This window comes from Entelurus aequoreus, linkage group LG06, assembly GCF_033978785.1.
Source record: "Entelurus aequoreus isolate RoL-2023_Sb linkage group LG06, RoL_Eaeq_v1.1, whole genome shotgun sequence".
NCBI classification, from domain to species: Eukaryota; Metazoa; Chordata; class Actinopteri; order Syngnathiformes; family Syngnathidae; genus Entelurus; species Entelurus aequoreus.
In genome coordinates, this window is record NC_084736.1 from 86,469,520 (window position 1) to 86,492,768 (window position 23,249).

Consider the following 23,249-nt stretch of genomic DNA (forward strand, 5'->3'; position numbering starts at 1 on the left):
GGGGTGGCAATTCTTGTTGGCCCCCGGCTCAGAGCCTGCACGTTGGTTTTCAACCGAGTGGACAAGAGGGTAGCTTCCCTCCGCCTTCGGGTGGGGGGACGGGTCCTGACTGTTGTTTGCACTTACGCACCAAACGGCAGCTCAGAGTACGGACCCTTTTTGGATTCACTCCAGGGAGTACTGGAGAGTGCTCCCCCGGGTGATTCCCTCATTCTACTGGAGGACTTCAACGCTCATATTGGCAACGACAGTGAAACCTTGAGAGGCGTGATTGGGAAGAATGGCCGCCAGGATCTGAACCCGAGTGGTGTTTTGTTATTGGACTTTTGTGCTCGTCACAGATTGTCCATAACGAACACCATGTTCAAACATAAGGGTTTCCAAATGTGCACTTGGCACCAGGACACCCTAGGCTGCAGTTCCATGATCGACTTTGTAGTTGTGTCATCAGATGTGCGGTCTCATGTTTAGGACACTTGGGTGAAGAGAGGCGCGGAACTTTCTACCGATCACCACCTGGTGGTAAGTTGGCTGCAATGGTGGGGGAGGATGCCGGACAGACCTGGCAGGCCCAAACGCATTGTAAGGGTCTGCCGGGAATGCCTAGCAGAGTCTCCTGTCAGAGAGAGTTTCAATTCCCGCCTCTGGAAGAACTTTGAACATGTCACGAGGGAGGCGCTGGACATTGAGATCCGAGTGGACGATGTTCCTTCCGTACCTCTATTGTCGAGGCGGCCGATTGGAGCTGTGGCCGCAAGGTGGTTGGTGCCTGTCGTGGCGGTAATCCTAAAACCCGCTGGTGTCCAGCGGTGAGGGGTGCCGTCAATCTGAAGAAAGAGTCCTATCAGGTTCTCTTGGCTCATAGGACTCCGGAGGCAGCAAACATGTACCGACAGGCCAAGCGGTGTGCGGCTTCAGCGGTCGCGGAGGCAAAAACTCTGACATGGGACGAGTTCGGGGAAGTCATGGAAAACGACTTCCAGACGGCTTCGAAACGATTCTGGACCACCATCCTCCGCCTCAGGAAGGGGAAGCAGTGCAATGTCAACACCGTGTATGGTGGGGATGGTGTTCTGTTGACCTCGACTGCGGATGTTGTGGATCGGTGGAGGGAATACTTCAAAGACCTCCTCAATCCCACCAACACGTCTTCCTATAAGGAAGCAGTGCCTGGGGAATTTGTGGTGGGCTCTCCTATTTCTGGGGCCGAGGTTGCCGAGGTAGTTAAAAAGCTACTCGGTGGCAAGGCCCCGGGGGTGGATGAGATCCGCACGGAGTTCCTTAAGGCTCTGGATGCTGTGGGGCTGTCTTGGTTGACAACATTGCGTGGACATCGGGGGCGGAACCTCTGGATTGGCAGACCGGGGTGGTGGTTCCTTTCTTAAAGAAGGGGAACCAGAGGGTGTGTTCAAACTATCGTGGGATCACACTCCTCAGCCTTCCCGGTAAGGTCTATTCAGGTGTACTGGAGAAGAGGTTACGCCGGATAGTCGAACCTCGGATTCAGGAGGAACAGTGTGGTTTTCGTCCTGGTCGTGGAACTGTGGACCAGCTCTATACTCTCGGCAGGGTCCTTGAGGGTGCATGGAAATTTGCCCAACAAGTCTACATGTGCTTTGTGGACTTGGAGAAGGCATTCGACCGTGTACCCCAGGAAGCCCTGTGGGGAGTGCTCAGAGTATAGGGTAACGGACTGTCTGATTGTGGCGGTTCGCTCTCTGTATGATCAGTGTCAGAGTAAGTCGGACCCGTTGCTAGTGAGGGTTGGACTCCGCCAGGGCTGCCCTTTGTCACCGATTCTGTTCTTAACTTTTATGGACAGAATTTCTACGCGCAGTCAGGGTTTTGAGGGTATCTGGTTTGGTGGCTGCAGGATTAGGTCTCTGCTTTTTGCAGATGATGTGGTCCTGATGGCTTCATCTGGCCAAGATATTCAGCTCTCACTGGATTGGTTCGCAGCCGAGTGTGAAGCGACTGGGATGGGAAACAGCACTTCCAAGTCAGAGTCCATGGTTCTTGCCCGGAAAAGGGTGGAGTGCCATCTCCGGGATGTGGAGGCGATCTTGCCCCAAGTGGAGGAGTTAAAGTACCTTGGAGTCTTGTTCACGAGTGAGGGAAGAGTGGATCGTGAGATCGACAGGCGGATCGGTGCGGCATCTTCAGTAATGCGGACGCTGTATCGATCCGTTGTGGTGAAGAATGAGCTGAGCCGGAAGGCAAAGCTCTCAATTTAACGGTCAATCTACGTTCCCATCCTCACCTATGGTCATGAGCTTTGGATTATGACCGAAAGGACAAGATCACGGGTACAAGCGGCCGAAATGAGCTTCCTCCGCCAGGTGGCGGGGCTCTCTTTCCCTTAGAGATAGGGTGAGAAGCTCTGTCCTCCGTGAGGAGCTCAAAGTAAAGCCGCTGCTCCTCCACGTCGAGAGGACCCAGATGAAGTGGTTCGGGCATCTGGTCAGGATGCCACCCGAACGCCTTCCTAGGGAGGTGTTTCGGGCACTTCCGACCGGTAGGAGGCCACGGGGAAGACCCAGGACACGTTGGGAAGACTATCTCTCCCAGCTGGCCTGGGAACGCCTCGGGATCCCCCAGGAGGAGCTGGACGAAGTGGATGGGGAACGGCAAGTCTGGGCTTCCCTGCTTAGGCTGCTGCACCCGCGACCCGACCTCGGATAAGATGGATGGATGGGTTGTTAAAGTTAAGGATTGTTGTGATTTCTAATCGTTTGTGAGGGCACCAAAAGGACTCCTGTGTGTGTGGGCGCGTGTTGGAAGAGCAGCGCATACAGGGGACAGCAGCTTCTTGTTGTTTTGGCTTGTTAATAAAGAGCAAGGTGATCCCTTTGTTATGTTTGTTTGACTGACATATATTACGGCAGAGCTATTCAACTAAATTGCTCTAGGGCAGGGGTGGGCAAACTTTTTGCCAGGAGGGCCACATAGGGTTCTAAGATTTGACAGGGGGGCGGGGCCAGGAACAGATGGATGGAGTGTTTGTGTGAAATAATATAATTTACATGTAAAAGCCATTACGTGAGAGGATTTCGCCTACAAACATGTAACATATCATGAGTAGGCAGCAAGGCTCATTGTACACACAGCCTTTGATCGGACTTCAGTAAAAAAATATTTCGTTGTCCACTCTGCATTAAATACTCGGCACTCACTGTCCACTTTTCTTTGCTTTGATAAGCTCATTTTTACAGAGGGGCTCACAGGACAAAGCTAAAGAGAAGAAGGGAGTAATATCCCACAGGTCAAAAAGGTCAATGAGCGCCATGTAGTGGGGAAACGCGGTATTACAGGGATATGGTGAAACGAACGAGGTTTATCGAAGATATTAATATGAAATGTAATTTAATAATAGAATTTAATGGGTGGCTCCTCCTTAATGATAGTCAAGCGCTGAAAACGCATACGGGAGGCAGAAACCTTAACATTGATGAGAGTTTTTTGTTAAAAAAAAAAAAAAAAAGTAGTTTGCCCATGTCTGCTCTAGGGTCTAGAGTTTCAGAAAGTTAAAGACCGGGGGGCCAGACTTCTCCCTTCACTATTATGCGAACCAGCAGCATTGGTTTTTGGGCTATTTCTTTTATCCGAGTTACAAATTTCAGGACAAAATGGCCCCGTTAAGTAAAATGCAAGGCAAGGTTAAAATGTCAATGCAAAGATCTGCTAATGTGCTTACACTGTTCCAAGTTTCTCTATCCAACAGAAGCACTCTAGTGTTTTTAGGAATATACTTGCAAAAAAAGTCTCTCCCACGTTTTGAACTTAAGTCTGGGGCCGGTCTGGTGTCACTGCAGGGCCAGATTTGTCCCCCTGTGTCCCAGTTGAAATGCCCTGCATTACTGTGTAACATTTTATATTGTTTCAAAAATGTACTAACCTACATATGGACTTTTGTTGAGGCTGGAACCCATTACTCATTTTTAAATTGCTTCTTATGGATACATTTGATTCACTATAAGAACTTTACGATTAACTAACCCTGGTAAAGAACCAGTTAATCGAGGGTCCACTGTATTTTGTTGTTATTTATATATCATTTGTTAACTGAATGGGGATGGTTTATTTGTGAGACAAGTGTTTTTTCAAAATAATCGTTTCTCAATCACCTGCTGATGTCCAGAGGATACACAATCCAGCAGTGGAGTGTCATAATCATTGCTTACAGCATTGATATCGCCATCAGCATTGAACAGCTCCTGGACCCCTTCCACATTACCCTCGGCAGAGGCTTTATGGAGAGCTGTCCAGTAGATTACAATTCAAGACACTTTAGTGGGAAATGAAAAAGCTGAAAATATCACAGACAAAAGAAACCGTTCCAACAACCGGCAATATTTTCTAAGTTAACGATGTCTCCGGCTTGAGTGAGGACTTCACCACAGGCCTCATCTACTCTGCATGTTTTGTGAGGAACAGCGTCTTCATTTTCATCTGTCTCGTAAAGCTGTATCTCCTTGTGCATATTACCGTTTTGAGAGTCATTTGCTGTGAAAATAAATGCATTTTAAATCTGTGAAAGTTGAGTGTGAACAAAACTGGTAGACTTTGTATCACAAGTGATCGAGTAAAATATCAGGAGCAGCACTCACCATTGTCTGCATCATCCACAGCATATTCTGCCACTTGTAGTTGGCTTATTGCCATCATATTCTTAGACTCCTTGCTATTGGTTGCTAAAATTAAACCACAGTGTTGCATTCCCTCTTTGCTTTGGATGGTATTAAGATCATGCAACAGGCTTATAGAGTCCTCATCTGATGAACCATCTGAATTGTTGTCATGCTCTTTATTGCAGCCGCCAGTCGTTTCCCTACAAAATAATACAAAATAACCAGGTAAACTGTGAAGAACTTCAACGGTTAAAGTTTTAGATTGTTTGTTTCACACTCTTTAATACTTTAAGATATTAGTTGATGGTTAGATACATTGATGTCAAATGCTAAGATTTATTTTGCTTTCATTTTGCAACCTGGGACCAGCGAAAACAACATTTTAGATTGCAGATTGTAATTCTATTTAACACATGTTTTGCCAAATATAACTTTATAAATAAACATACAGAGTCAATACATTATTAATTAGTTTGGGCACTCTCTAATGCTATCACTGTATTTGATCCAAGCTGCTTAATGCTTAAACATGTCAAATGCTCACATGATATTGATAGTATACAGTGGTACCTTAGTTTTCATAGGGCCCCACTTGAGCCCTTTTCCCTACACACAGTCAAGTGGCATCATTAACAACCTATGGTGTAAACGACCAACTGATTTTGCTGTGGGCAACCACCCAAGACATGAAAAAAATATGTCAACCTGCTGCTGAGAGCTTATTTCATGAGATAGATCATTAAACTGCTTTAAAAAAAATCAATACAGACTCTCATAGCTACATGTAATTTATTGGGTTTGTGAAAAGGGGCAGCAATAAAAGTATCGCTCAGGGCGTAAAACTAGCCAGGACCGCCTCTGCCTGGACGCCACCACTATTGACTTACCCAGAGGGTAGACTACTGTTGATAGGGTTGAACATGTCCTTATTCTCTTTCGTCACTTCTGTACCTAAAAAACAAACATGTTCATCTTTAGTTTAATTTATATGTATTACATATTGGCTACTACTGTGGTATGAACTGCCAATTGTTCATTGAATGTAATATCGGTACAGTTTAAAAAATATATACCGGTAGTAAATGCTTAAAATGGATATGTAAATTGTTCAGATGTGTTCTAAACACCAAAAAAACACAAATGCACAACTTAGAGTCAAATTATATTTAATTATGAACCTCCATTTAGTGTTTTGAACATTAACACATCATTTTTAGTTAACACACAACAATATAATAATAATGTATATTTTTTTATATATTAATACCATTTTGAAACAACACAATTAAATGCCCCAAAATACTGTATTAATATTACAGTGAAGTCATTTTACTCAACATATATTACGACCTGTATACTTAAATTCCCTTCAAGTATTGCAGAACTGTATTTAAATGGAAATTATACATCATTAAACTGTCAATATATGACAAAAAATTTGACAACATTGCTGAGATAGGCTCCAGCACCCCCCGCGACCCCAAAAGGGATAAGCGGTAGAAAAGGGATGGATGGTCACCTTAACCTTTATTAGAACTGCTTTTGCTCTCTTTTTTAGAAACATTATCAACATAATTACAACAAAGCAACGACTAATACAGAAGCAACTGTTTTAAACCCTTCCAGTGAGGAAGTTAAATGAATAAACATGTACATGGAGATCAGTTAAAGTTCTGTGTGGCTTTAATGGCCCAGTCCACTGACTCATCTGAACTGTCCCCCAAAAAGTCAACAGTTTGATCACTGTCCCTGCTCTTTTCTTCTGAATAACCCTGAAACAAGCGGGTATAGGTCGTTCCTGAAGAAGAAAGCTTGTTGTTCTCAGGAAAACAGGAGGAGTTACTGGCTTGTAAAGGTTCTACTGAAACAGAATGAAATGAAATGCATTACCTTGACACTACGGTTGTGACAAATAATATATTGAAATGTCCATACTTGCTAATAGAATTACCATGTGACAATTTACTCTTGTGATTCTCTTGTGGAACTACAGTCTGATATTTCACATTTTGGACGTCTTCACCCTGACAATGAAAATCATTTTATAGTATATGGGTAATGTTCACACGTCTTGATGATTTATGGGCACAGAATACAAAAACTGTAACTTAAAATGTGGCTCAACAAATTTGACATCAACAACAAACTTAAACTGTGGACTCAATGCTTTTACCTTTTCAAGCTGTACATCACCATGTAGTTCCATGCCCACATCTCGGTTTTGTTTGGTTTTGGCGTTCTTTGCTACAACAATGAAGAGGAAGGTTTTATGCAACTAGAAAAAAAAAGAACTAAAAACTGTCTTATTCTTCTACTGTTGACAAAGGCTGAGGAGTAGTTGACAAAATACAGATGTACACATAAAAAGGCTTTAAAAACTATTGTCAAGTCACAATCCATCACATCAAGAGCTCGAAAAGCACTCTGAGAGGGCAGACCTCTGCCAGGCCCTACTGTATCTACATAGAGTAAAGAATCGTTTTAAAAATTACAGAATTCAGACAGTAATCCAAATCACCCCTAAAAATTAATTACTCATGTCTTTATTTTTTTTCCCCATTTCCTGAAAATGTAATCAAAATCCACCCATAACTTTTTGAGTTTTAATGTACCACATATACTGACTGACTTAGGACAATAAACAAACAATTTGTAATATGTTCATTTAATTCAAAGAAAAGTAAGTAAGAGTTTTTTTCCTCTGTGATAAAAGTCATGTTGAATGATGTTGCCTTTTGTTTGTCTTAAAAGAGCCCAAAGCCATGCCCAATGGCTCAAATACAGCTTTATATTTACTTTGGGTCATCCCGGAATATGAAAGCGTTATTCATTTAAAGCTTTAGACCTCTGAGACCTCATTGTGGCAATGGTTACAATGAAAACCAACAAAGCGTCAAAAGCTACATTCTCACTAGAGTAAGATTCCAATTATAATTTTTGGCCAAATCTGATCTTATATAGTCGTTCACATTACAAAAAATTTGATGTCTAATGTGAACGCAAGCTGAACTGCATGCACGCATATAAACATGACGTCACACGTGATGCAGTGTTTACGAAACATAGCTACAGTTCTAGTAGTTCTCAGTCCTGGCAAATTTGTGGCAATTTAGAGGATTTTGTGCAATCAAAGTCCACATTTTCTGAACCTAATTATTGCGCATAGAAGATTAAGAAGGAAGAGAGCAACCATTTTGGCTAAGGCTGAAACGACGCGTCGACGTAGTCGACGTCATCGGTTACGTAAATACGTCGACGCCGTTTTTGTGCGTCGACGCGTCGCATAATGACGTCACACTACCGTCATGGCGAAGCGCAAAGCAGACGATCAAAGAAGACGATGCGAGCGGTGCGAGCGAGGGGGGAAAGGCATGCCAAAAGTGTGGGAGTACTTCAATAAACGGCCTAATAATGTTGTTGTATGCACACTGTGTCGAGCGGAAATGGCCTATCATAGCAGCACAACGGCTATGAACGAACATTTGAAAAGAAAACCATCAACTAGTCAATCGTCCGCGCGAGCATACGTTGTCATCATTACACAAAAACATGAATGTGCCATTTGTATCTGCTAGGGGTGTAACGGTACGTGTTTTGTATTGAACCGTTTCGGTACGGGGCTTTCGGTTCGGTACGGGGGTGTACCGAACGAGTTTCTAAGCTAAAGTCTTAACAAGCTGCTTTGCTCCGTCTGCCTCTGTCTCAGCACGCAGCATTGTCCCACCCACACAACCATCTGATTGGTACACACGCAGCATTGTCCCACCCACACAACCATCTGATTGGTACACACGAAGCATTATCAGCCAATCAGCAGTGCGTATTCAGAGCGCATGTAGTCAGCGCTTCAGGGTGGAGCAGATAGGTGTTTAGCAGGTGAGCATCAGGCAGCGGACTCTCCCCAAATGATAATAAACACCTCCCAGTCAACTACTACTAACATCACTATGAGCCCGTTGACCTTCTAGAAACTTAAACTGCAGCTCAGCTCGCTCGAAATCCTGGCTTGAGGTGAAGGCTAATTAGCTCTCAGTTCCAGCCACATCGACCCCTTCTGAGCGCCTATTTTCAGCTGCTGGGAATATTATAAACAAGAAAAGAACCAAACATGTACACATGCTAACCTTTCTTCATTACAACTGTTAGACACTCACTGGAATGAGTAGAATTGGTTATTGTGTACTGTGTTGGACTGGATGTTTATTTTGCACATTTTAAAAGCAATATTTAATGTTTACAGTACTCCAGAATATTTAGATTGGCACTTTTTTGTATTGGATGTTTATCTTTATTTTTGCACATTTTAGCAAATAAGCAATACTTTCACTTTTGTTGAAATGTTTACACTGTTGTTACAGAATATTTCGTTTTGCACTTTTTTGTATTGGATGTTTATCTTTATTTTTGCACATTTTAAAGCAAAATAAGCAATACTTTTACTTTTGAAATGCTTATACTATTGCAGAATATTAAGATTTGCACTGGATGTTGACTTTTATATTTGCACATTAAAAAGCAAATAAGCTACTTTTAATTTTGTTAAATGTTAAAAGTTTTAAATGTTTACATTGTTACAGAATATTTAGTCATGTTGTTGTCAATGTTGACTGAGTGGCCATACTTCTTTTTTTTTGTAAATAAAAGCCATGCCTTTTGAAAAAACGGGCCTACATTTATTTTTTCATCTTCATTTTGAATAAAAAAATAATCGGCAAAAGGAAAAAATAATCTATAGATTAATCGAAAAAATAATCTATAGATTAACCGATTAATCGAAAAAATAATCTATAGATTAATCGATAGAAAAATAATCGTTAGCTGCAGCCTTAATTTTGGCCTTTTCCAGTTTGTGGGACATTTGCTATGTTGTCTGCTTCAAAGAGTGGAGTGGTGGAACATTGATGTGAGTTCCTAAAACATATTATTTTGCTTGTTTTCTGCTCATTTGTCAACTATTTATTTTGCAACCGTCAAGATGGCGGCGCATGGTATGCTGCGGCTATGCTAACGCTCTTGGGAGTGTAGAGCGATTTGGCAAAAAACACCCGTCATTTCTGTCAATTTCATGGCTGGCTCAAAGCGTCAACACTCTGTGATCACATACGACCGACAGACAATTCTGGATGTGAATGGATCGGGTCGTTATAGACTGAAAGATGCATGTACGGTGGACCTCCTCGCTAGCATGGGAATACTTCGTGGGCTACATCGAGCGGCCTTTGTAGCAGCGGAGTCAAGTGCTAGCGGTGACCGCCAATGGAGACGACATAAACGGTGCGAGCGGAAGCAGAAGCGGGGATGCCGAGCTGGGCTAACAACAAAGAGAAAAGCTAACCAAAGAAGCGTGTAGTCTCCGGGTAAGAAGCCATTTAAACTAGAACTAGCCGGCATCAGGCTGGATAATCCCTGCACACATAGCAATTCTCTTAGAATAAAACACAACTCACATAATGTTTTTTCTTTTGTGACCGTGTCAGAGGCAGACATACATTGTACTGAGGTAGCTAACTATGATGCGTTCAGTTTATCGCAACATCAAGCAAACAATCTGAATATCCCTGTCGTATCAATTGCTAGATATGGTCGAAACTATTTGAAGTGCAATACGCATAATAAACGCAACATTATTAATATTGATACTTCGGATAATTTCAACAAACAATCCTCAAAACAGCCCACTACCTATAATATGGGCTTTTTAAACATAAGATCATTATCTTCCAAAACGTTATTAGTTAATGAAGTCATTAGAGACAACAAACTTGACGTCGTTGGTCTCGCCGAGACCTGGCTCAAAACAGACGATTTTTTTGCGCTAAATGAGGCATCTCCTCCTAACTATACCAATACACATGTTGCCCGACCTCTTAAAAGGGGAGGGGGTGTCGCACTAATATACAATGAAAACTATAATCTTACACCTAACCTAAATAATAAATATAACTCGTTTGAGGTGCTCACTTTGAGGTTTGTCACACCGCTGCCTCTCCACCTGGCTGTTATCTACCGCCCCCCTGGGCCCTATTCGGACTTCATCAGTGAATTCTCAGAGTTTGTTGCTGATCTAGTGACGCACGCCGACAATATAATCATAATGGGGGACTTTAATATCCATATGAATACCCCATCGGACCCTCCATGCGTGGCGCTCCAGACTATAATTGATAGCTGTGGTCTTACACAAATAATAAATGAACCCACGCATCGCAACGGTAATACGATAGATCTAGTGCTTGTCAGGGGTGTCACCACCTCTAAAGTTACGATACTCCCGTACACTAAAGTAATGTCCGATCATTACCTTATAAAATTCGAAGTTCTGACTCATTGTCAACAAACTAATAATAATAATAATAACTACTATAGCAGCCGCAACATTAATACTGCCACAACGACGACTCTTACTGACCTACTGCCTTCGGTAATGGCACCATTCCCAAATTATGTGGGCTCTATTGATAACCTCACTAACAACTTTAATGACGCCCTGCGCGACACCATTGATATTGTAGCACCGCTAAAGCTAAAAAGGGCCCCTAAAAGGCGTACCCCATGGTTTACAGAAGAAACTAAAGCCCAGAAATTATCATGTAGAAAGCTGGAACGCAAGTGGCGTGCGACTAAACTTGAGGTTTTCCATCAAGCATGGTGTGATAGTTTAATAACTTATAAACGCATGCTTACCTCAGCTAAAGCTAAATATTACTCAAATCTCATCCACCTCAACAAAAATGATCCTAAATTTCTGTTTAGTACAGTAGCATCGCTAACCCAACAAGGGACTCCTCCCAGTAGCTCCACCCACTCAGCAGATGACTTTATGAATTTCTTTAATAAGAAAATTGAAGTCATTAGAAAAGAGATTAAAGACAATGCATCTCAGCTACAACTGGGTTCTATTAACACAGATACGACTGTATATACGACGGATACCGCCCTCCAAAATAGTTTCTCTCTCTTTGATGAAATAACATTGGAGGAATTGTCAAAATGTGTAAATGGGACAAAACAAACAACATGTTTACTTGACCCAATTCCTGGGAAACTTATCAAGGAGCTTTTTGTATTACTAGGTCCATCAGTGTTAAATATTATAAACTTATCACTTTCCTCTGGCACTGTTCCCCTAGCATTCAAAAAAGCGGTTATTCATCCTCTACTCAAAAGACCTAACCTCGATCCTGATCTCCTGGTAAACTACCGGCCGGTGTCCCACCTTCTGTTTATCTCGAAAATCCTCGAAAAAATTGTAGCACAGCAGCTAAATGAACACTTAGCGTCTAACAATCTCTGTGAACCTTTTCAGTCCGGTTTCAGGGCAAATCACTCTACGGAGACAGCCCTCGCAAAAATGACTAATGATCTATTGCTAACGATGGATTCTGATGCTTCATCTATGTTGCTGCTTCTTGATCTTAGCGCCGCTTTCGATACTGTTGATCATAATATTTTATTAGAGCGTATCAAAACGCGTATTGGGATGACAGACTTAGCCTTGTCTTGGTTTAACTCTTATCTTACTGACAGGATGCAGTGTGTCTCCCATAACAATGTGACCTCGGACTATGTTAAGGTAACGTGCGGAGTTCCCCAGGGTTCGGTTCTTGGCCCTGCACTCTTTAGTATTTACATGCTGCCGCTAGGTGACATCATACGCAAATACGGTGTTAGCTTTCACTGTTATGCTGATGACACTCAACTCTACATCCCCCTAAAGCTGACCAACACGCCGGATTGTAGTCAGCTGGAGGCGTGTCTTAATGTAATTAAACAATGGATGTCCGCTAACTTTTTGCAACTCAACGCTAAGAAAACGGAAATGCTGATTGTCAGTCCTGCTCAACACCGACATCTATTTAATAATACCACCTTAACATTTGACAACCAAACAATTAAACAAGGCGACTCTGTAAAGAATCTGGGTATTATCTTCGACCCAACTCTCTCATTTGAGTCGCACATTAAGAGTGTTACTAAAACGGCCTTCTTTCATCTCCGTAATATCGCTAAAATTCGTCCCATTTTGTCTACAAGCGATGCTGAGATCATTATCCATGCCATGCGTTCGTTACATCTCGTCTCGATTACTGTAACGTTTTATTTTCGGGCCTCCCTATGTCTAGCATTAAAAGATTACAGATGGTACAAAATGCGGCTGCTAGACTTTTGACAAAAACAAGAAAGTTTGATCATATTACGCCTATACTGGCTCACTTGCACTGGCTTCCTGTGCACCTAAGATGCGACTTTAAGGTTTTACTACTTACGTATAAAATACTACACGCAAGCTCCTGCCTATCTTGACGATTGTATTGTACCATACGTCCCGGCAAGAAATCTGCGTTCAAAGAACTCCGGCTTATTAGTGATTCCCAGAGCCCAAAAAAAGTCTGCGGGCTATAGAGCGTTTTCTATTCGGGCTCCAATACTATGGAATGCCCTCCCGGTAAAAGTTAGAGATGCTACCTCAGTAGAAGCATTTAAGTCTCATCTTAAAACTCATTTGTATACTCTAGCCTTTAAATAGACTCCCTTTTTAGACTAGTTGATCTGCCGTTTTTTTTCTTTTCTTTTCTACTCTGCTCCCAACCCGGGGTGGACCGCTAGCCTGTCCATCAGATGGGGACGTCTCTACGCTGCTGACCCGTCTCCACTCGGGATGGTTCCTGCTGGCCCCACTATGGACTGGACTTTCGCTGATGTGTTGGACTTTCACAATATTATGTCAGACCCACTCGACATCCATTGCTTTCGGTCTCCCCTAGAGGGGGGGGGGGTTTCTCATAGTCATTCACATTGACGTCCCACTGGGGTGAGTTTTCCTTGCCCGTATGTGGGCTCTGTACCGAGGATGTCGTTGTGGCTTGTACAGCCCTTTGAGACACTTGTGATTTAGGGCTATATAAATAAACATTGATTGATTGATTGATTGATATTTTGGCGACGAATTATGATGCTTATTGCTTTTTGATGACATTCTGGTCGGATGAATGAGACCAGAGCGTTTATACTGCAGCTACATTCGATTCATGTCCAATTTATATCCACATGCGAACGAGGCCTCAGTCGGATTTGAAAAATTCTGAAATGCATTGTTCACATTGACATGAAACAATCGGATACAGGTCACAAAATCGGAATTGACCAGCGGTGTGAACAAGGCCTTAAATGTCGACCAATAATAAATAATAAACTTTACAGATACAAAATACATACAAAGTACCGGTACACATATTCTCCCTCTACAGTTACCTAAAAAAACAGTTCAATCATATAGTATGCTTTATGCTAGGGCTGGGCGATATATCGATATACGCGATATATCGCTGGTTTGTCTCTGTGCGATATAGAAAATGACTATATCGTGATATCGAGTATACGTTCTCACGCAGTTGCTTTTAGCTGCGGGCATTACACTACAGGCTCTCCTCGCTCTTTCCTTCTCACAGACAGACAAGCGCACCTTCGTACACACGTCACATACTGTCACGACATACGTCACATACGTATACGCCCTCCCCGAGCAGACAGGTAGCAGCATGGCTAATGCTAGCTGTGATGCTAGCGGAGTGGTGCGAGCGTTAATACAAGAGAAAGAAGGTGCGAATCTGGTAACAAATGGAGGAATAATGAATTCCCAAGAAAAACACATCAGGGGGTCCATCGTCTGGCGGTGGTTTGGCTTCAAGTGGGAATATGTCGAACAGACAACCGTAATTTGTCAAGTGTGGGGCAAAAGCGTTGTAACAAACAGTTCAGGGTGTCCCAAGTTACCAGAGTGTGTTAGATAAGGAGGAGGAGTTTTGTCCCTCCAGAGTGGTTGCCGTAGGGCTGTGACGTAGGGTGTGTGTGGTTGTGGAAGGAGGTGTGTGATGTTGACATTAAAGAAGCGGTGGCTACCGAACCTGCTCTAATGTCTCCCGTTTATTATTTTATTAGATACGTACACTGTATAGGCCAACCCAGGACACTCGGCTACACTGCTAATATGTAGCATCATTTGAAGTCACCCGCTAGACAATGAAGAGTGCTTACTCCGCACGTCAATATCTCCGTTTGATGCCACACATCCACACCATCAAAATGCCGAGGCAAACATTTCCAGATCAACACCGTATGAAAAAAATAGTGATTTTTTTAGTTGTGATTTCCTTCTCTGCATTAAAGTTTAAAAGTAGCATATTTTAATGCAGTATGAAGAAGAATGTTTTAAAGTAGACACATAGAATCATCATACTGCTGTGAATATATGCATCTAGTGTTCATTCAAGGCTAAGGCAAAATATCGAGATATATATCGTGTATCGCGATATGGCCTTAAAATATTGCGATATTAAAAAAAGGCCATATCGCCCAGCCCTACTTTATGCATTGACTTTAATAGGAAACCTAAAAAAAGTCTTAGTTTAAAGCATTTTAATAAATATATTTGATGAGTTTATATCATACCTCCTAATTCTTGTTCAATGTTTGTTGATTTAGCAGATCTTGCTTTCATCATTGCCACTTGGACTAGAAGTGTATGTTCTTCATTCGTGCCGAATGCTTCCTCTTTGGGTGGATGTGACCCATGTTTCAAAAGCAGCTCCACTATCTGCAGTCAAATGAAAAAAACAGTTGCAGGTAAAAAAAAAAACTTCTGAAACATCTACCAACCTTTTCATTGCCAAACGTGGTGGCATCATGCAGTGGTGTAACTTTGTCTTGTGATGCAACATTAACCAGGGCTCCAGCATTAAGTAGACACAAGCAAGCCTCATACTGATTACGGAGAGCTGCTTCATGTAAGGCTGTGCGTCCTTATAGCAGAGATAAAGACCATTGTCAATGTTTTTATTGTGAATAAAATACACAGGTTCAAAATAAAGTAAAAAAAACACTGCACCTTACCTGTTTTGTCAGCCATGTTGACATTTGGTCCCAGCTTAAGGATGTCTTTAAGCAGCTGAACATCTCGGTTAAGTACAGCCTCATGGAGCAAAGTCTCACCAAAGCGATTTTGACGTTCAACAACTTTAAGAGTTGTGCCTGTCAGAAGTGGAGGACAGAGCAGGAAAAAATAGAATTATTAAAGTCATCCATTTGCAGCAAACATCTCCAAGTTTTCTGTAGTACGTAGTCCTTGTGAATGGTCTTCCCACTCAATGAAAGAAACAACCATATTTTGTTTATTCCTTTTTAGTCATAACTTGTGAGTGACTAAATATTTACTGTGTTACCTCGGCTTACATGTGCCCCACCGTTTTTTTTGGAATACGAGTCGTCTCTTGGATATTTTTTAGCTTTAAATAAATAGCTTTAAATTGCGAGTTACGAGCTAGCTTTATATACCTTGCCCCTGCTAGTTGGCGTAGCAAATGCCACACTGTACCCCGTAAGATCCACCCAGATCGCAGATCGCTAGCTAGCAAGACAAAACTGTTTTTGCAAACATTGGTTCGAAAAAAAGTGGAGGACAGAAGAACCATCTCCCTCTAGAGCAGGTGTGCCCAAACTTTTTCCAGTGAGGGCCGCACACTGAAAAATCAAAGCATGCAGGGGCCATTTTGATATTTGTCATTTTCAAAAACCAGTAAAATTTAGGGCTCCCCTTAAGTTTGGTCCCAGGTACCCAGATAGGTCTCAGTTATAAAAATGTTAAAAAGAAGAAGAAAAAAGTTTATAAATTTAACATTTTTGTTAAAGGAAACCGTTTTTATGGAAAAAACACAAAATATGCAATGTATTTACCCCCAAAAAAATTTCACAGAGGAATATTTTATGTGAAGCAGTTGAAGCCCTAACTAGGTCAATATATCTTAACAACATTGATTTTTAATTCATTATTACTTTTTGAGCAATGGTAGTTTAAAAATAAAAATCCCACTAAAATTCTTAGGGATCCAAAGGGCCTAAATCATACAAGTGTTAAAATTCATACATTATGTTTTCTTATTTTTACTTTTAACACCTACATCTCTAAATCTACTTTAGATCTATCCGTAGATTACAAATTTAAATTATTTCTTTTTTAAGGTTTTTTTTGTGTTTTAATTATGCTCTTTTTGTCATTAAAAACTTTGTTTTTATAGCAAACACACAAAACATGTTATAGGTTTTCCCAAAAAATATTAAAAGTGAAATATTTGATGTGAAGTAATTGGAGCCTTCAATAGGTCAATAATTCATTACAACATTGATTCCTTATTATTTTTGAGCAATGACAGTTTTAAGAGAAAAAATGGCCTGCATGGCAGCTTTGTGTTATTAAAGTTAACATTGCTACTGTTTCTCATAAAATTTCAAATATATGCTCTTTTATTCAACTTTTTCATATTATTTTGTAATACAATTGAAAATTTGGCTGCGCGCAGCACTTTGGACACCTGTGTTCTTGAGCATGTCCCCCTCTAAAATAAGTTTTAGATTGCATGTAAAAACATATGTGATTTACCTTTCAAACCAACATGAAAGTGGATGATCTCTCCCTGTCTTTTATGTATTTATTATTTTAAATATTACTGTTCTTTAATGTGTGGGCAGCACTGTGACACAGGGGTTAGTGCGTGTGCCACACAGTACGAAGGTCCTGGGTTCGATCCTGGGCTCGGAATCTTTCTGTGTGGAGTTTGCATGTTCTCCCCGTGACTGCGTGGGTTCCCTCCGGGTAATCCGGCATCCTCCCACTTCCAAAGACATGTACCTGGGGATAGGTTGATTGGCAACACTAAATTGGCCCTACTGTGTGAATGTGAGTGTGAATGTTGTCTATCTGCGATGAGCTGGCGACCTGTCCAGGGTGTACCCCGCCTACCACCCGAATGCAGCTTAGATAGGCTCCAGCACCCCCCACGACCCCAAAAGGGACAAGCGGTAGAAAATGGATGGATGGATGGATGGATGGATGTTCTTTAATGTGTATTTTAACTACTTTGTAGCATTTGTGAAATTTGAACTGTTTTAAAAATGTGCTGTATAAATAAATAGATTGGACTGGAAGAGGAAGTGGATGATATTTATTGAAGAAAAAAAAGAAGCCATGGAAAAACATAATCGAGGTATATGTGTAGTACGACTAGCGGAGTACTTTGCAATCTACCATACTGAAGCTGGTGAAGTCTATAATCCCAGCCAAGGGTGTTAGGATAATTTTTTTGAATGGCAGACATGCATCCATTAAAATCTGAAGAAGCTGCTGATGGTGTGTTTGATGGCGAAGCAGTTTGAAAGAGATACCCTAAAAGTCGGCAGGCGCTGTGCAAATATTAAAGTCCATTTAGGGACAAACAAGGGACTACAACAATTTTGAGTTATGAAAGCCGTCACAGGACCAATTAACCTGGTATGTCAATGCAACACTATATTTATTTAAATTTTATTTTTTATTCAAATATGAAGTTTTGATGTTCAAATGCACATTTTTTATATGGGTTTACCCAATGCAGAGTTTCCACTGATATTTAATATTTCCATGATTTACAATGGGAATCACAAACATAAGAGGTCAAATGAAATTTCAGAATTTCAGATAATTATCTACCTCAGAAGTTTGAATTTGGGAAAACATATTTTTAAAAAGCTGTCAACTGTCATGTTAGATGTGAAAAATTGCAGGTCAGTTGCCACTAAGGGACGTTTTATAACATGGAAAACATTTGAATGAGACACTGAAAGGTGCATTACACGCAATACTGTACCTGTTGGAAGTCTCTTGGAGGTTGATCTACTCGCCCGGGCAATTGGCTTTACAATGTTTTGTATTTTCCTGTAAATAATATGTAATTAATAAAAACATCAAAATTGATTTTTTTTTTGGAATGTCTAAAATGTTATTACAGAGAGGAAGTGACAGACGCCTATTAAATGCATCCAGTTAGTGCTGCAACGATTAATCCGATTACAAAAAGGCTTCCATTTACATTCCATTACTTCAGTTAATCGTTTAATGATTAATAAAAATTTATAAAATCTGTACTGTAAGAAAGAAGGTAAAAAAAAGTTAAATATAAAGTAAAATATGGTAAACGAAGGCAAAAGGTAAATAGAAGGTAAAATAAGGTAAATAAAATGTAAAAAGGTTATAAAAAAGGTAAAAGAAGGTATCTGTATTAAATAAAAGGTAAAATAAGGTGAATAAAAATAAATATAGAAGATATATAAGATACATAAAAGATGAATAAATGGTAAGTAAAAGGTAAAAGAAGGAGTATAGAAGGCAACATAAGTTGAATAGAAGGTAAATATATGGTAATAAAAGGTAAAATGAGGAATATAGAAGATAAAAAACGATAAAACAAAGTCAAAAAGGTAAATCATCGGTAAAAGAATGTAAATAGAAGGTAGATAAAAGGTGAAAAAAGGAATATAGAAGGTAAAACAAGGTAAAAGACGGTCAAAGAAGATAAATCGAAGGTAATGAAGGATATGGCAGGTACAAAAATTGTTGCTTATTTAAACTGTTTTCCCTGAAATACGCATTGAGGCTATAAAGTGTGTTTTATCCCATTACTGGATTTTCTAATAAACTAATCAATGATCACCATTACTAAAATAATCGATAGCTGCAGCCCTAAACCAATTTCCCACCTTACAGCTTCCTTGAAATTCATTAAAAGCCATGCCAGTTAAGATAACAAAAACACGTACCTTGCCTTCGCCCTCATGTTTCCTTGCTGAATGTTGGAATTTCAATGATTCCTAGTGATGTTTATAAGATGCCCACCTCAACTCTGCTGGTGTTGCTGGTTTGTGGATGAACCTTTGTAGAAATAAAATTGTGTAAATCTAAAAACTTAACATGTAATCCAAGTAGTAACCCAAAACCTTGTAACAGATCCATATGTACCCTTAATTCAAAAGTAAAGCCATCAAGAGATAATTTTGAGGCATGAGATAAACCAGGACTTGGTGATTTTAGAATGACTTAGTGGAACCCCTAGTCATTCCACAGTCCTATGCTGATCAGCCGTATTATTAGTGATTTCTTATCAAATATTTTAAATAAAAACAAAACTGCTCAACTTTTAAAGGGAACTGCCATGTAGGAGAGAAAACAGAAAAGAGCTTTCAAAACAATATTGTCACCTAGTGGGGTTTTATCTGTATTGCTGGAAGTGTCAAATAAGTAACCAATCCTTTTGATATCAGTTTTCTGAAGTCACACAATATTTGTTTTCTTGCATGAAATCACAAATGATAGTGTTTCACCATCCAAGTTGTGTGTAACTTTTTTCACCCGGGAAAATGTTATTTGCTAAACCTAACCCAAAACTAAAAATGGGTTGTGAAAAGTTAATTAAAGACATGTTACATACAATAAAGTTATTGACAAATAGTCCTATGGTTAGTAACCATAGAAAAAAATGTAATAAACCCAAACAATAAACACTTGAAATAGTATTTAAATAATAATTATATTCTGAGGGACTACTACTCTTTGCTCAATTATTCCATATGTCTTGCAAATCTAGAACAATTGACAAGCAATAATCTTTGAAGTCTCAAAATTAGCTGGATATTTCTGGTAATTAAGTTTTGTCAATTCAAGACAATTTTATTGATTGAACGCCATTTCACAACGGAAGTTATTTAAAGGCACTTTACACATTGAGCAGGTCTAGAACCACACTCCCAGTCCCTAACATTCAAGAGAACCAGCTGAATCCTACACAAGCTGTAAAAGACCCTAGGCTTTGTGGGGCGCCCATGTCTCGATCGTTGTAAAAGAGACATAGTAGAGCACTCGCGTCAAACACAAGGCCCGGGCCTTGTGTTTGACACGAGTGCTCAGATCTGGCCCGCCACATAATTTTAAACGGCACGCGAAAGCATCAATAAAGTACTTTATCCTTCTATCTGTCTCCATTTTGACAGACAACACACAATACACAAACTGCAAGCAGTTGCATATATTTTAGACTATATTATTGTCTAATAATGGAACAAATATTAAATTATCATACATTAAAAATATTTTTAGTTAAAATATAAATACATGTATTTGCTTGACTTATGATTTCAAAGCAAGTTATCCATCAAACTGTACACTGTAGGGATGATGTTTGACAAGAAATTATCGAGTTCGAGCCTATTATCGAATCCTCTTATCGAACCGATTCCTTATCGATTCTCTTATCGAGTCCAGATAGGTTGTTGTATATGGAAAAAAAACACACAATATTTGATTTAACAAAAGCTCACTTTTATTATATAAGAAAAAAATAAAATCTAATAAATAAATAAATATTGACTGTTACCCCCCTAAAAAAATAAAATAAATTAAATAAATATTGACTGTTGTTACCCAAAGTATATTAAGTGTGATTTTTCAGAAAAACAAATATATACAGTAACACAAAAACAACCTGTCTCTGTGATCACTATAGGTGTATAAATAATAATATAGTGTTAAATAAAATCAGTCCCTTGGGCACAAAACTTAAAAAATAATACAGCTCCCCAACAAGTGCACTTCTGCTGCTATTTGACATAACTGTTTGTTATGATGCTTTGACATTTTTGCACTTTATTTCTTTATTGAAAGAAAATTCTATGAAGAGAAAAGTTGTTTGCAAATGTGTGCTAAAAAATGAAAAGTTAAAGCTAAAAAAAGAAAAACACTTTATTGAGTTAACATTATTTCTTTACAGGGTAGCTAGATAGATAGATGTGATGTTATGAGCTAGGGAATATAACAACTACACTACCCTACACTACCCAGCATGCAACGGGAGTGACGAGCATGCGTGGTAGCCCCGAAAAGTGTTGTTGCATGTCGTCACCCGGCAGCTAAGAATGAGATTATGAGCACGCTGTGAAAGTAAACGTCAAGAACTCAGCCAACACGCCTCGTCTGCATTATTTATAATTAGACAGACAACACATATACAGTGTGATTTTGTTTTGTTTACAAGGAAAAAAAAACAAAAGTTAAAAAAGGGAGATGTCATATATGTATGTGCTGCGGTTGCTTTAAGAACGTTGCGACAGCTGCCGTAAAGGAGGTGCGTTGCTAGCCTGGTTGCTATGTTTCCGGTTGGTCGTAAAAGTGTTCGTCATGTGTTTGTACCCTGCTCAAATCTCTCAGTAAAGTTATTCATTGGATTATACCTTTTGTTTTGAACTTTATTACACCTTGGAGCGCTTTTTCTGGTCCATTGTTTTTCCTGCTTTCCCTATCTGCGCCTAATGACTGAGCTACTTTACGTAATTTCTTGTGATGTCTCAAGGGGCATTTCTGGTCGGGACGGGATTCGTTCCCAGCGATTTGAATAAAGAACCAACTCTTTTTCTTTACTATAGTGGTCTCGATAACGGGTACCGGTTCTCAAAAAGGGATTCGAGTCCGAGGACTTGGTTCTTTTCTTATCGAACAACCGGGAAAACCGGTTTCGAGTATCATCCCTAGTACACTGTCAAAATGACAAAATATATCGCAGTAAAAAACTGGCAGTCCAGTCCCTAGAATTTTACCACAAAAAAACACTGGTGCCTTTTTTCAATTTACTGTAAAAACTACAATAGAGTTTACAGTGACAAAACAATGGTATTGTTTTTCAATTTACAGTAAGAAACTGTAAAAACAACAAACTGGCAGCTAAGTCGCCTGAATCTTAATGTGAAAAAAATGTGGTTTGGTTTTTCCATTTACAGTAATATGCTGTAAAAACCACCGTAAATTTAAAAGTAAAATTCTGGCAGCAGTTTTTTTTACCCCAAAATCTTTAGATTATTTTTTAAAGTGTATTTAAAAACATATATTAAAATCAAATGCATATGCAATTGTGTAAAAATATTATGAGGCGAATCCTAATACATTTATATTTACATATTATTCACTGTTACACGCAGCCCTTTGAGGGCAGCCATAACTGCGGGTGGCACTCAATGAAAATGAGTTTGACACCCCTATAGTAGAGGGGAAGAGAGTAGTAGACCATTTTCTGGTTATTGATACACACATTAGGTCCATTATTGCAGTGCGTCTGTGATATGTTATTATATGCTGAAGGATCATGTCAAAATTACTTAAGTATATTTAGGAATCAAGAATAGTGATTTTTATTATTATGCCAAATCTTCACCAAATATATGTAGAATCACCATAAAATGTTTGTATTTAACTAAAAAAATGCAATTGTGTGTAACAGTTTGACACAAAATTATGAAATTTATGTTTTTGAGTGAACTTCTTATGAAAGTACTACATAGAGCAGGGGTGTCCAAAGTTTTTCCAGAGAAAACATATCAATTCGAGGACACAGGGGAGCCACTTTGATACATTTTGACACACCAATACTGATGACGGTAGAACAGAGATTCTCAAACTGTGGTACGTGTACCACTGGTGGTACACAGGCACTATCTAGTGCAGGGGTGAGCAACCCAAAATGTTGAAAGAGCCATATTGGACCAAAATTTAAATAAAAAAAAATCAGTCTGGAGCCGCAAAAAATTAAAAGCCTCGTATAAGTGTCTAATGAAGGCACCACATGATGTGTCTATATCAGCTATTTTAGCCTACTATCAAAATGACCATGTGGCGCAGGCTGACGTAAACCTTTGTTGACAGAAATAATATTCATTCTACACATTTTTACAAAATTGGAAAACATTAGTAAAACGGAGGCTTCTCAGAGGGTG

At 39.9% G+C, this 23,249-nt stretch overlaps 1 protein-coding gene across 12 annotated transcripts in view; it reads right to left on the reverse strand.

Moving 5' to 3' along the window:
- LOC133652712 (ankyrin repeat domain-containing protein 31-like) overlaps positions 1–23,249 on the reverse strand; it is a 52,681-nt gene that overhangs the window by 22,524 nt on the left and 6,908 nt on the right. For 7 of the 12 annotated variants that reach the window (XM_062051752.1, XM_062051760.1, XM_062051758.1 and 4 more), the window contains 4 exons: positions 5,516–5,579; positions 4,608–4,828; positions 4,345–4,503; positions 4,125–4,258 (listed from right to left, as the gene is read on the reverse strand). In XM_062051752.1, coding sequence (XP_061907736.1) covers positions 4,125–4,258; positions 4,345–4,503; positions 4,608–4,828; positions 5,516–5,579 — 578 coding nt within the window. Of the gene's footprint in view, positions 1–4,124; positions 4,259–4,344; positions 4,529–4,607; positions 4,829–5,515; positions 5,580–6,801; positions 6,873–15,077; positions 15,152–23,249 lie in introns of those variants that run through there. The other 5 variants (XM_062051755.1, XM_062051757.1, XM_062051761.1 and 2 more) reach the window with 5 other exon arrangements.